Source organism: Gigantopelta aegis, chromosome 9, assembly GCF_016097555.1.
Source record: "Gigantopelta aegis isolate Gae_Host chromosome 9, Gae_host_genome, whole genome shotgun sequence".
Taxonomy (NCBI): domain Eukaryota; kingdom Metazoa; phylum Mollusca; class Gastropoda; order Neomphalida; family Peltospiridae; genus Gigantopelta; species Gigantopelta aegis.
The window spans coordinates 6583873-6597567 of NC_054707.1; the positions used below are offsets into that span (position 1 = coordinate 6583873).

Sequence of the window (13695 nt, forward strand, 5' to 3'; positions counted from 1 at the left end):
ATGATGGGAGTGGACCCCCATGTCACCCTCTAAGATCTACCTCTGTAATTTAATTCTTTATACTTTGGCACAGCTCATAGCATGTTAACTTAAAAGGACATTCCCGAGTTTGCTACCTTGGAAGATGTTTCCAATTAATAAAATATTTCAGAAACATGTTTAATATACAGCCACTAATATTTTATGCAAAATAAATATATTTGATATGTAATGACAGTCGTCAAAAAATCTCTGTTAGTCTATAACATCTTTAAAATTGCAGCAAACTCAGGAATGTCCCTTTAAAACAGTTAACGGCTGTGATTGTTGAAAAATATTAGTCTTGTAGATATTCAACTTTTAAAACAAAATTAGCAACATCACATGTCAAGAGAGATAAGATCGTCTGTACATGAAGCAAAACGTCCTCGAGAGGCTATTCAACAATTATGTAACACAAAATCTTGCCATTTTTTGCATACCTTTTCGTCAGTATGTTTTGTAACACCAAGACCACTCCCCACCCTCTAAAATTATGTAAGGCTGTTGTCACAACCTCCACCTATTTCTTTGTTAACCAACATTATTATGTTTTCTTATTAAGTATTTTTGTATTCTCTTTTGTGGGGCGGGATATAGCCCAGTGGTAAAGCACTCGCTTGATGTGCAGTTGGTCTGGGATCGATCCCCGTCGGTGGGCCCATTGAGCCATTTCTCATACAAGCCAGTGCACCATGACTGGTATATCAAAGGCTGTGGTATATCAAAGGCCGTGGTATGTCCTATCCTGTCTGTGGTATGTGCATACAAAAAGTCCCTTGCTACTAATGGAAAAATGTAGTGGGTTTCCTCTCCAAGACTATATGTCCATATTACCAATGTTTGAAATCCAATAGCCGATGATTAATAAATTAATGTGCTTTTTTTATTTTTTAGTATTAATACATTATCGTTAGTAACAAGAATTCTGTCAAATGAAATGTCTCACCTACCATAAACTTATTTGCTGCTGCTAATAGTTGCATCCATAGAGTAAAAGTTTGTTTTGTTTAACGACACCACTGGAGCACATTGATTTATTAATCATCAGCTATTGGATGTCAAACATTTGGTCATTTTGACAGTCTTAGAGGAAACCTGCTACATTTTTCCATTAGTAGCAAGGTAACCCCAAGACAACTTTCCCCTCTAAACTTAAATAATGTTTGTTAGTATCGGCCCACACCCGTTTTCCATATTACGATGCAATGGCGTAGCCAGCATGAGGTAGACGACGTGCTTGCCTTGTCTGGAATTTCCCCAGATTTATTTTATTTTTCCCATGACACCGATATTTATTTTACAGGTGAGGGTTTGCATCGGCATTTTTTCGTCTCTGGCTACAACCCAATGATGTAATTTGACCAATATTTATATTTATAGTTGTTTGGCTTGGTAATAAATACTAAATAAAAAATCTTTTGTTAAAGAACAAAATATCAATCATCGGCGGTATCTTACTTCCTAAATAACGAATACCGGTGAGGTACCAGTGACCTAGTGATAGTATGCCACACACCGCCATCCCAAGTTGTTCTTACATGTGAGGTTTGATGGTCCTGTATGTATCTGTTGGCAAGATATGGTCCGGACAAGAAAATGTTAACAGACGGACGGACGTATGGACGGACAGCGCCATACCATAATACGACCGACCCATCATAGATGGGCGTATAAAAATGAGATAATTGTTTAAAAACATATTATAGAATTTTTGACAAACACACCTCTCCCTCCACCATAACATTTTGTAACATTTCATGATACACCTTCCCCCTAAAGCATTATGTAATGGGGGGGGGGGGGAAGGACTTTATTTTATTAGCTAACCCTGGCCATATAAGAATGTTTCCAAAGCATAACATACAAAATACTTCCCAAGTAAATAAAGTACTATTCTTTTGGTACACAACGTCTTAATGCAAATTCTCTCCATAATAATGAGATTCTGTCCGTTTCTTTAACACAGTCATGCAAGTCTAAATATAACAACCGTAAACCTTTAGAAATGTAACACGCACCCACTGGGTGATCTTGTAAAGAACATACACTGATGGAAATAAATAAACACATAAACAGTAACAGAAAATATATAGAGGATATTTCATGTTTTTTGTCAAATATGATTTATATCTCATTTAGTGAAGTTTGTAATCATATCTCACGAGTCGAGCTTGCACAACAAGTGTGATATGATTGTAAACTTCACAAGATGGGATATAAATCATATTTGACAAAAAGACATGAAATGTTCTATTTATTATATAACTTTTGGCAATTTACCTTTATTTTTAAAATGCCAGCAGCAAAATAGTTCCAGCTTTCTTACAGTGAAGATTACACTTTCTACAGTGACGATAACACGTTAAGAGTGAAATAGTGAAATTTTCACTCTAAAATGTGTTATCGTCACCGAGTGACTGATAACACTTTTATTTCACTGATATTTTAAGATATTTCACTCAACCTTATATAACAAAGACTGCTACCAGAACCCTCGCCCACACAATCAGGAAGATAACTGTTATTGACGGTCGATATCACATCTTTGTATTTTATATACAGGCAGAACCATTCTAGAAGCAAATGTTGTAAATGTGGTCTCAAATACCATATCAGGTATTTATCCAGGATTTTTTGCTAGGGTTCCATGTGGGATGAGATTGGGAAAATTAGTGTGAGTAAATCATACTTACAATATTTTTTCAGGCCACAAAAAAAAGTTTGTTTTGTTTAACGACACCACTAGAGCACCAGGCCACTGAATGATTGAATGATGCAGTTTACAACCATCAACTTAATTTATTACAACAGATATATATTAAATATCTATATTTTTATATTGGGAATTTTTAGCATAGCGACTGGGAACTTGAATGATGCAGTTTACAACCGTCAACTTAATTTATTACAACAGATATATATTAAATATCTATATATTTATATTGGGAATTTTTAGCATAGCGATTGGGAACTTTCAGTGCCACTTTCTGGGGGGAAGGGGGCTGTCTTCGGACACAGAGAACATCTGGATAAATCCCTGCACATGAAGAGTTTATTTTCAAAACATGATATCTGCCACATTTTGGAGTAAACAGTGAAGGTATATTGATATTAGTACCACTCGACAAGTCGACAACAAACTTTACAACAAAATGCAGTGAGCAGGATGTTACAACTGTGCTTCATCTTAGAAGGGCAGTCTGGGATCGATCCCCATAAGTGGGCACATTGGGCTATTTCTCATTCCAGCCAGTGCATCATGACATATATAAAAGATGGTGGTATGTGCTATCCTGTCTGTGGGATGGTGCATATAAAAATATCCCTTGCTACTAATGGAAAAAAGCAAGCAGTGTGCTCTAGTGGTGTCATTATACGAAACATACTTTAACCTTAGTTATAAACTCTACATATGTTAAAGCAAACCCCCACTTTTCTAAAAAAAGATGTAAATGGATGAACTGCATTTTGGAAATGAACTCTTCATAATATTATGTTCCCGTATTCAGTATATAAGTAATTAAAGCTGTATTCATATGGATCTTCACAATTCATCTATAAGCCCTAACATGTTATCATGGTGATCTTCACAATTCACCTATAAGCACTAACATGTTATCATGGTGATCTTTACAAGTAGAAACTTGTCACCATGTACTCTCGGACTTGTTCTAACAACACTAGTTTTCTTGTCATCCTGATTGCTGCTTGTCGTAGTGACACCAGTTTCTTGTTATTACAATTACAATGTTACTTGTCTCATTCTAGAGATGTCTCCTTTGTGTCGTCTCTCATTCCCTTCAGGAAGGACAGCAAATCTGTGAAAACAAAACTCATCAAACTTAAACATAACACCGTAAATCAAGTGAATAAATATTGAAAAGTAAAAGCATGCGGCGCTCATTGAACTTGTTGCCATTTTGTCTGGCGTCACATTACTTACAATTTGTAATCTGTTGCTATTTTAACAATATTTGACCTATGGGCCTACAATTTTCACTGAAGATGGCACATATTCCTTTGGTAATGGGTGTGAATTACAATCCCTTTACTCTCTACATTATTCCATATTATCTAGGGTTATCTTTTTCTCCCTTTTTTTTCTCTGGGCCACCCGATATATCACCACTATAATGGTCTGCCTATATGACAATATTCACTTACGGACATTTCCTTCAGAGGCTGCTTTTGATGCTTCCGGATTTCCCTTAGTTGCCTTGTTTGCAGGAATCACCACATACCTGAAAATAATAACATGGCAGTCACTCATCTAAAACTCCTGTCCACCACACCACTCTAGTTCTCTAACACCAAAATAATAACATGGCAGTCACTCATCTAAAACTCCTGTCCACCACACCACTCTAGTTCTCTAACACCAAAATAATAACATGGCAGTCACTCATCTAAAACTCCTGTCCACCACACCACTCTAGTTCTCTAACACCAAAATAATAACATGGCAGTCACTCATCTAAAACTCCTGTCCACCACACCACACTAGTTCTCTAACACCAAAATAATCCTACTTCTCCTCCTATCTCTGTACTAACATATATTTTTTTTTATACAGGCTGTATGTACACAGCCACTAGAGCAGGTTTAACTGTACTAATAATATGCTGTACTTGTACTTTACACTGGCGCTGGAAGTGGGGGGAGGCGGGTGACAAGGGGGTCAGGTGCCCCCCACTTTGTAGCAGCAGCAATGGGTTTTTTTTAATATATTTATACATGTGTGCCCCCCCCCCCCCCCAGACACACATTTTGGCATCTTCCTACACCCATTCTTTGTATTCATGTACCCCTCCTTCCCTCATAGTTCTTTAATACTAACATAATCATACTTTGTGATAAAGATATAATTCCTTAATATTACAAGATGACTGTCCTCGAAGATCTGTCTTCTAAATACTGACTAACACTTACTTTGTTACAAGGTGTACATGTCTTCCCCCTCCTCTCTCCCCCTCCCCTTTCTATGACACTTACTTTGTTACAAGGTGTACATGTCTTCCCCCTCCTCTCTCCCCCCCCCCCTTTCTATGACACTTACTTTGTTACAAGGTGTATATGTCTTCCCCCTCCTCTCTCTCCCCCCCTTTCTATGACACTTACTTTGTCACAAGCTGTACATGATAGGATCTGAATTTGATCACAGTGTCCACACAGGTCTTGAATGCTTGCTTCAGGTTTTCATTGGTGCTCTTTTTCACTGGAGGAAAATAAAATCAACAAATACACCGTTGTCTGTTCTTTAAATATTGCATCTCTGTACAAGAGTCCAAGTCCAGATACTTCTAGACAAATCTCTCTATAAGATGATATTTATATAAAATTGTGTTTCTGTACAAGACAGATCCAAGTTAATATTTATAAAAAGCTGTATCTGTGTACAAGACCGATATAGTAAAAGTAAAGTTTGTTTTATTTAGCGACGCCACTAGAGCACATTGATTTTTTATCTTATCATCGGCTATTGGACGTCAAACATATGGTCATTCTGACACTGTTTAGAGGAAACCCGCTGTCGCCACATAGGCTACTCTTTTTACGACAGGCAGCAAGGGATCTTTTATTTGCGCTTCCCACAGGCAGGATTGCACAAACCATGGCCTTTGTTGAACCAGTTATGGATCACTGGTCGGTGCAAGTGGTTTACACCTACCCATTGAGCTTTGCGGAGCACTCACTCAGGGTTTGGAGTCCGTATCTGGATTAAAAATCCCATGCCTCGACTGGGATCCGAACCCAGTACCTACCAGCCTGTAGACCGATGGCCTAACCACGACGCCACCGAGGCCGGTAGACTGATATAGAGGACAAAGTCCAAGGGATATTGGTGTACAGAGTTATATCTCTGTATAAAAGAAGAGTCCACTGTAACAAAGTCATACAAGTCGTTTTGTACAGGCATTAAAGTTCTGGTTCAATTTATACCAAATCCTGTCTGTGTAGGGCCTAAGTCAGAATTCATGATATATATATATATACAAGACAGAGTTACCATAGACAGATAGTGGTGACCTTATTTCAAATTCTATGTAGTCATATATTCCTAACAGAAGAACAATTATCTTCAAATAGAATAATTACCATCTTATACTCATTTTCAGCAATGGCAGAAAGAACCATCTAGGGACGTACTTACAAAGCCTTTTTATGTCTTACACACATGTAACTACATACATTTACAATACTTAAACACCTTTTTATGTCTTACACACATGTAACTACATACATTTACAATACTTAAACACCTTTTTATGTCTTACACACATGTAACTACATACATTTACAATGCTTAAACACCTTTTTATGTCTTACACACATGTAACTACATACATTTACAATGCTTAAACACCTGTTTATGTCTTACACACATGTAACTACATACATTTACAATGCTTAAACACCTGTGTATGTCTTACACACATGTAACTACATACATTTACAATACTTAAACACCTGTTTATGTCTTACACACATGTAACTACATACATTTACAATACTTAAACACCTGTTTATGTCTTACACACATGTAACTACATACATTTACAATACTTAAACACCTGTTTATGTCTTACACACATGTAACTACATACATTTACAATACTTAAACACCTTTTTATGTCTTACACACATGTAACTACATACATTTACAATACTTAAACACCTTTTTATGTCTTACACACATGTAACTACATACATTTACAATACTTAAACACCTTTTTATGTCTTACACACATGTAACTACATACATTTACAATACTTAAACACCTTTTTATGTCTTACACACATGTAACTACATACATTTACAATACTTAAACACCTTTTTATGTCTTACACACATGTAACTACATACATTTACAATACTTAAACACCTGTTTATGTCTTACACACATGTAACTACATACATTTACAATGCTTAAACACCTGTTTATGTCTTACACACATGTAACTACATACATTTACAATACTTAAACATCTGTCTTACACACATGTAACTACATACATTTACAATACTTAAACACCTGTTTATGTCTTACACACATGTAACTACATACATTTACAATGCTTAAACACCTGTTTATGTCTTACACACATGTAACTACATACATTTACAATACTTAAACATCTGTCTTACACACATGTAACTACATACATTTACAATACTTAAACACCTGTCTTACACATATGTAACTACATACATTTACAATACTTAAACACCTGTCTTACACACATGTAACTACATACATTTACAATGCTTAAACACCTGTTTATGTCTTACACACATGTAACTACATACATTTACAATGCTTAAACACCTGTTTATGTCTTACACACATGTAACTACATACATTTACAATGCTTAAACACCTGTTTATGTCTTACACACATGTAACTACATACATTTACAATGCTTAAACACGTTTTTATGTCTTACACACATGTAACTACATACATTTACTATGCTTAAACACCTTTTTATGTCTTACACACATGTAACTACATACATTTACAATACTTAAACACCTGTCTGACACACATGTAACTACATACATTTACAATACTTAAACACCTGTCTCACACACATGTAACTACATACATTTACAATACTTAAACACCTGTCTCACACACATGTAACTACACACATTCACAATACTTAAACACCTGTCTCACACACATGTAACTACACACATTCACAATACTTAAACACCTGTCTCACACACATGTAACTACACACATTTACAATACTTAAACACCTGTCTTACACGCGTGTAACTACACACATTCACAATACATAAACACCTTCGTCTAAGAAAAACAGGCTTCGTAAATTCGTCCCCTACTATTTATATATAAAGCTAATGTTTGCTTGTCTCATGGTCATCTTCAATATCAATAATAAAAATCAAATATTATTTACCAATAATTTAACAGGGCTAACTCTGGGTCTACAAAATATTTCGCCAAATGCTATATTAAACTTAAAAAATTGTAGAAACCCAGTTATTTTGCAATAAAATATCAATTATTATATAAAATTATTTCGCAAAATTAAAATAAAATTCGCCAATTGTTTTTGAAATTCGCAACTGGCGAATTTGGCGAGTGTCCGAGCTAGCCCTGGTTTAATCAACAGTTTCCATGCTACTCATTTGGATGGAGTAAATGCAAAAATAAAATGTTAGGTAATAATATGAAATTTTATTATTGAGATACCTTTAATGAAAATAATTTATATATTACTACATCAAAAACTGAGATAAAATCCTTTAAAAATAATTTATATACTACTGCATGGTACTGAAAATTACTTGTATATTACTGTATGGTACTGAAAATTGTATACTACTGTACAGTACTGAATTAATTCCAGTATGCTACTGAAAATAAGTTTATATATTGAATACTGAAATAAAATCTCAAGCCCATTTCTTTAAATTTGTTTGTATATTACAGTATTGATAACTGAAGCAAAGCCATGCCCATTTCTTTGAATATCATTGGTTACTGTATTGTAAACTGAAATTAAAATCCTTTGCAGCATTTGGAAAAATGTAGCGGGTTTCCTCTGATGAATTAACACGTTTGACATCCACTAGCTGATGATTAATTAATCAATGTTCTCTAGTCGTGTTGTTAAACAAAAGAAACTTTAACTCAAAAAAACAAAAAAAAAAACATTTCTTTGAAATTTGTTTGTACATTACAGTATTGAAAATTTAAGGAAAAACCATATACATACCCATGTCTTTGAAATTCTTCTCTGTGACATCCTTGATGAGTTGAACGTGAGACGGAACCATGTAATCTCTGAATTCATACTGATGTGGCTGTCGCTCTTGAAAAAACAGAAATGATCAAACATAACTCTACAGTGACCACCAAAGGAAGATGCAGCTGTGAGCTGTTAAAAATGATGATGAAACATAACTGGAAGTAAAAAACATCTAATATTTATTTATAAATTTCTTATTGCACAGGGAAATGCATTTCTTATTTCATAGAGTAAATACATTTCTTATTGCACAGTATAATAATTTTTTTTATTGCAAAATGTAAAACATTTCTTATTGAATGATGTAATACATTTGTTATTCATAGCTAATACCTTTCTTATTGCATGGTTAATAAATGTCTTACTGCAGAGAGTAATACAATTTTTATTACAAAGTGTAATACATTTTTTTATTGCAAAGTGTAATACATTTGTTATTGCATGATGTAATACATTTCTTATTCATGGTTAATACCTTTCTTATTGAAGTATAATACATTTGTTATTGCATGGTATAATACATTTCTTATTCAAAAGTGTAATAATATAAAAATGTTTCATTACAATGATTATAATTGGTGGGTGGCTGGTTTTACACACACATAACACTATGTGTATGTCAATCTGGATGTGATATATACAACATAAATAACAGTCTGAGTAATTTGCCATTCGCAAAATATTTAAATTATTGTTTCTGTTATGTAGCTTATGAAAAAGCTGGCCTCTGAAATTTGCAAGAACAATTGTTTTTATTCGAGCGTTGGTCACAAAAATCTAATTTTGTGTAAGCATTAAATTAAAAACATTATTTACATGAACATACTGGGTTACCCAAAAAGTAAATGGGTTACCTGAATTTGTGTTTGCACAAACAATAAATGGGTTATGCAAATTTTGCAAACTCAGAGGCGTGAAATGTAAGGAGATACCTCAGTATAGACTTGTGCCTGTTGGCCCAGTCCAAAATTTTTTGATTTTGGTTAATACTTATTAGGAAAGATAAACTTGATGAGTAAAATACAAACGAGACTGAGGCTTGATTCCAAGGAGCGCATCCACCACTTTTATTCCCGGTGTCTGCGCAGCACTAGCGTTCATCATCTACACAAAACACGACAACACAGTGTGAATGTGACACATATGTTGAACTGTTGTGTTACAAGTGTTGTATTAAAGTTGAATGAATGTGACAAGTGTTGAATGAATATAACACAAGTGTTGAATGAATGTAACACAAGTGTTGAATGAATGTAACAAGTGTTGAATTATTGCAATAAGTACTGATTTAATGTATCAAGTGTTGAATTAATGTAACAGATGTTAAGTGGTCTAACAAGTGATATGTGATTTTACAAGTGTTGAATTGTTGTGACAAGTGTTGAAATGATGTAACAAATGTTAAACTGATGTTAAAAATGTTGAATTAATGTAACACGTGTTAAATTATTTAAAAAAAATTGTTGAATGAATATTAAAAGTGATGAATTGTTGTAATCAGTTTTGAAATAATGTTATAAGTATTGCATTAATGTAACAGTTGTGGAATTAACAGGTGTTGAATTGATACAAAGTGTTGTGTGATTTATCAAGTGTTGAATTCACATAACAAGTGTTAATTGATGTATGTAACAAATGTTAAATTGACGTTAGAAGTGATTCAGGTAACAGGTGTTGCCTTGTGCTGCTGTGAGTGCTGAGTTACTACAGGAAATATTGAATTGCGACAGTGTTAGATCTAAGTGTAAGATCTAAGTGTTAGATCTAAGTGTTAAATCTAAGTGTTAGATCTAAGTGTTAGATCTAAGTGTTAGATCTACTAAGTGTTAAATCTACTAAGTGTTAGATCTAAGTGTTAGATCTAAGTGTAAGTGTTAAATCTAAGTGTTAGATCTAAGTGTTAAATCTAAGTGTTAGATCTAAGTATTACATCTAAGTGTAAGTTTTAGATCTAAGTGTTAGATCTAAGTGCTAGGTCTAAGTGTTAAATCTAACTGCTAGGTCTAAGTGTTAGGTCTAAGTGTTAAATCTAAGTATTAGGTCTAAGTGTTGGGTCTAAATGTTAAATCTAAGTGTTAGGTCTAAGTGTTAGGTATTAGATCTAAGTATTAGATCTAAATGCTAGCTCTAAGTGTTAAATCTAAGTGTTAGATCTAAGTGTAAGTGTTAGATCTAAGTGTTAAGTTAAATCTAAGTGTTAGACCTAAGTGTAAGTGTTAGATCTAAGTGTTAGGTCTAAGTGTTAAATCTAAGTGTTAGATCTAAGTGTAAGTGTTAGATCTAAGTGTTAGGTCTAAGTGTTAGATTTAGATCTAAGTGTTAGATCTAAGTGTTAAATCTTACCCGTATTGGTTCCTCAGACACCCCCTCATATATAATTCCTTCAGGGCTTCCAGACACTTCATTCACCCTGACACAATAAACAAAATAAATGTAATGAAACACACTAAATTATCGGAAACTAAATTCCTTAACATAATAATAAAAACAAAGTTTATTGCTCCAGAAATTTGGAGCCTTCAAATTAAAGATCGTTTTGTTTAATAACACCACAGGAACGCATTGATTTATTAATCACCGGTCACTGGATGTCAAACATTTGATAATTCTGACATACTGTCTTTAACTCTTAGAGGAAGCCAACTTCATTGATTTATTAATCACCGGTCTCTGGATGTCAAACATTTGATAATTCTGACATACTGTCTTTAACTCTTAGAGGAAGCCAACTTCATTGATTTATTAATCACCGGTCACTGGATGTCAAACATTTGATAATTCTGACATATTGTCTTTAACTCTTAGAGGAAGCCAACTTCATTGATTTATTAATCACCTGTCACTGGATGTCAAACATTTGATAATTCTGACATATTGTCTTTAGCTCTTAGAGGAAGCCAACTTCATTGATTTATTAATCACCGGTCACTGGATGTCAAACATTTGATAATTATGACATATTGTAGAGGAAGCCAACTTCATTGACTCATTAATCACCGGTCACTGGATGTCAAACATTTGATAATTCTGACATATTGTCTTTAGCTCTTAGAGGAAGCCAACTTCATTGACTCATTAATCACCGGTCACTGGATGTCAAACATTTGATAATTCTGACATACTGTCTTTAACTCTTAGAGGAAGCCAACTTCATTGACTCATTAATCACCGGTCACAGGATGTCAAACATTTGATAATTCTGACATATTGTCTTTAGCTCTTAGAGGAAGCCAACTTCATTGACTCATTAATCACCGGTCACTGGATGTCAAACATTTGATAATTCTGACATATTGTCTTTAACTCTTAGAGGAAGCCAACTTCATTGACTCATTAATCACCGGTCACTGGATGTCAAACATTTGATAATTCTGACATATTGTCTTTAACTCTTAGAGGAAGCCAACTTCATTGACTCATTAATCACCGGTCACAGGATGTCAAACATTTGATAATTCTGACATATTGTCTTTAGCTCTTAGAGGAAGCCAACTTCATTGACTCATTAATCACCGGTCACTGGATGTCAAACATTTGATAATTCTGACATATTGTCTTTAACTCTTAGAGGAAGCCAACTTCATGGACTCATTAATCACCGGTCACTGGATGTCAAACATTTGATAATTCTGACATATTGTCTTTAGCTCTTAGAGGAAGCCAACTTCATTGACTCATTAATCACCGGTCACTGGATGTCAAACATTTGATAATTCTGACATATTGTCTTTAACTCTTAGAGGAAGCCAACTTCATTGACTCATTAATCACCGGTCACTGGATGTCAAACATTTGATAATTCTGACATATTGTCTTTAACTCTTAGAGGAAGCCAACTTCATTGACTCATTAATCACCGGTCACTGGATGTCAAACATTTGATAATTCTGACATATTGTCTTTAACTCTTAGAGGAAGCCAACTTCATTGACTCATTAATCACCGGTCACTGGATGTCAAACATTTGATAATTCTGACATATTGTCTTTAACTCTTAGAGGAAGCCAACTTCATTGACTCATTAATCACCGGTCACTGGATGTCAAACATTTGATAATTCTGACATATTGTCTTTAACTCTTAGAGGAAGCCAACTTCATTGACTCATTAATCACCGGTCACTGGATGTCAAACATTTGATAATTCTGACATATTGTCTTTAACTCTTAGAGGAAGCCAACTTCATTGACTCATTAATCACCGGTCACTGGATGTCAAACATTTGATAATTCTGACATATTGTCTTTAACTCTTAGAGGAAGCCAACTTCATTGACTCATTAATCACCGGTCACTGGATGTCAAACATTTGATAATTCTGACATATTGTCTTTAACTCTTAGAGGAAGCCAACTTCATTGACTCATTAATCACTGGTCACTGGATGTCAACCAGTTGATAATTCTGACATATTGTCTTTCACTCAACTTAATTTTTTTCATCAGTAGCAGATGATTGTTTCGACACACTTTCCCAAAGACAGGACAGCACGTACCACATCCTTTGGTATACCAGTGATGGGGCACTGGTTGAGATGGAAAACAATCCAGTCAGACAATAGGTTCATTAGGGGTGGTTCATTCGTATGAACCAAACGCCACAGGCAAGCGCTATACCAACTGAGCTAGATCTTGTCCCCTGGTGCCTTGAGTTCACTACCTTACCCAGTGTGTCAAATAGAGTAGTAACATTTACTTATAACTGAATGGAGTAATCACAGGTAACGTGAAAAAAGAAGAAGCAAAACATAATGTAAAGCAAACAAAAAATATTTCAACTAATTTCCGTGGTTACATCCAATTAAGGTTCAAGCACGCTGTCCTGGGCACACACCTCAGCTATCTGGGCTGTCTGTCCAGGACAGTGGGTTAGTTGTTAGAGGTTAGTGAG

General features: G+C 34.6%; 1 protein-coding gene across 1 annotated transcript in view; it reads right to left on the reverse strand.

The window, feature by feature from the left end:
* Positions 1-2356: 2356 nt before the first annotated feature.
* Positions 2357-13695, reverse strand: part of LOC121380352 (myoglobin-like) — a 32139-nt gene continuing 20800 nt past the window's right edge. The window contains exons 9-14 of the mRNA XM_041509135.1: positions 11150-11216; positions 9835-9910; positions 8774-8869; positions 5140-5236; positions 4186-4262; positions 2357-3839 (exon numbers count right to left, since the gene is read on the reverse strand). Coding sequence (XP_041365069.1) covers positions 3781-3839; positions 4186-4262; positions 5140-5236; positions 8774-8869; positions 9835-9910; positions 11150-11216 — 472 coding nt within the window. The 3' untranslated portion in view covers positions 2357-3780. The remainder of the gene's footprint in view (positions 3840-4185; positions 4263-5139; positions 5237-8773; positions 8870-9834; positions 9911-11149; positions 11217-13695) is intronic.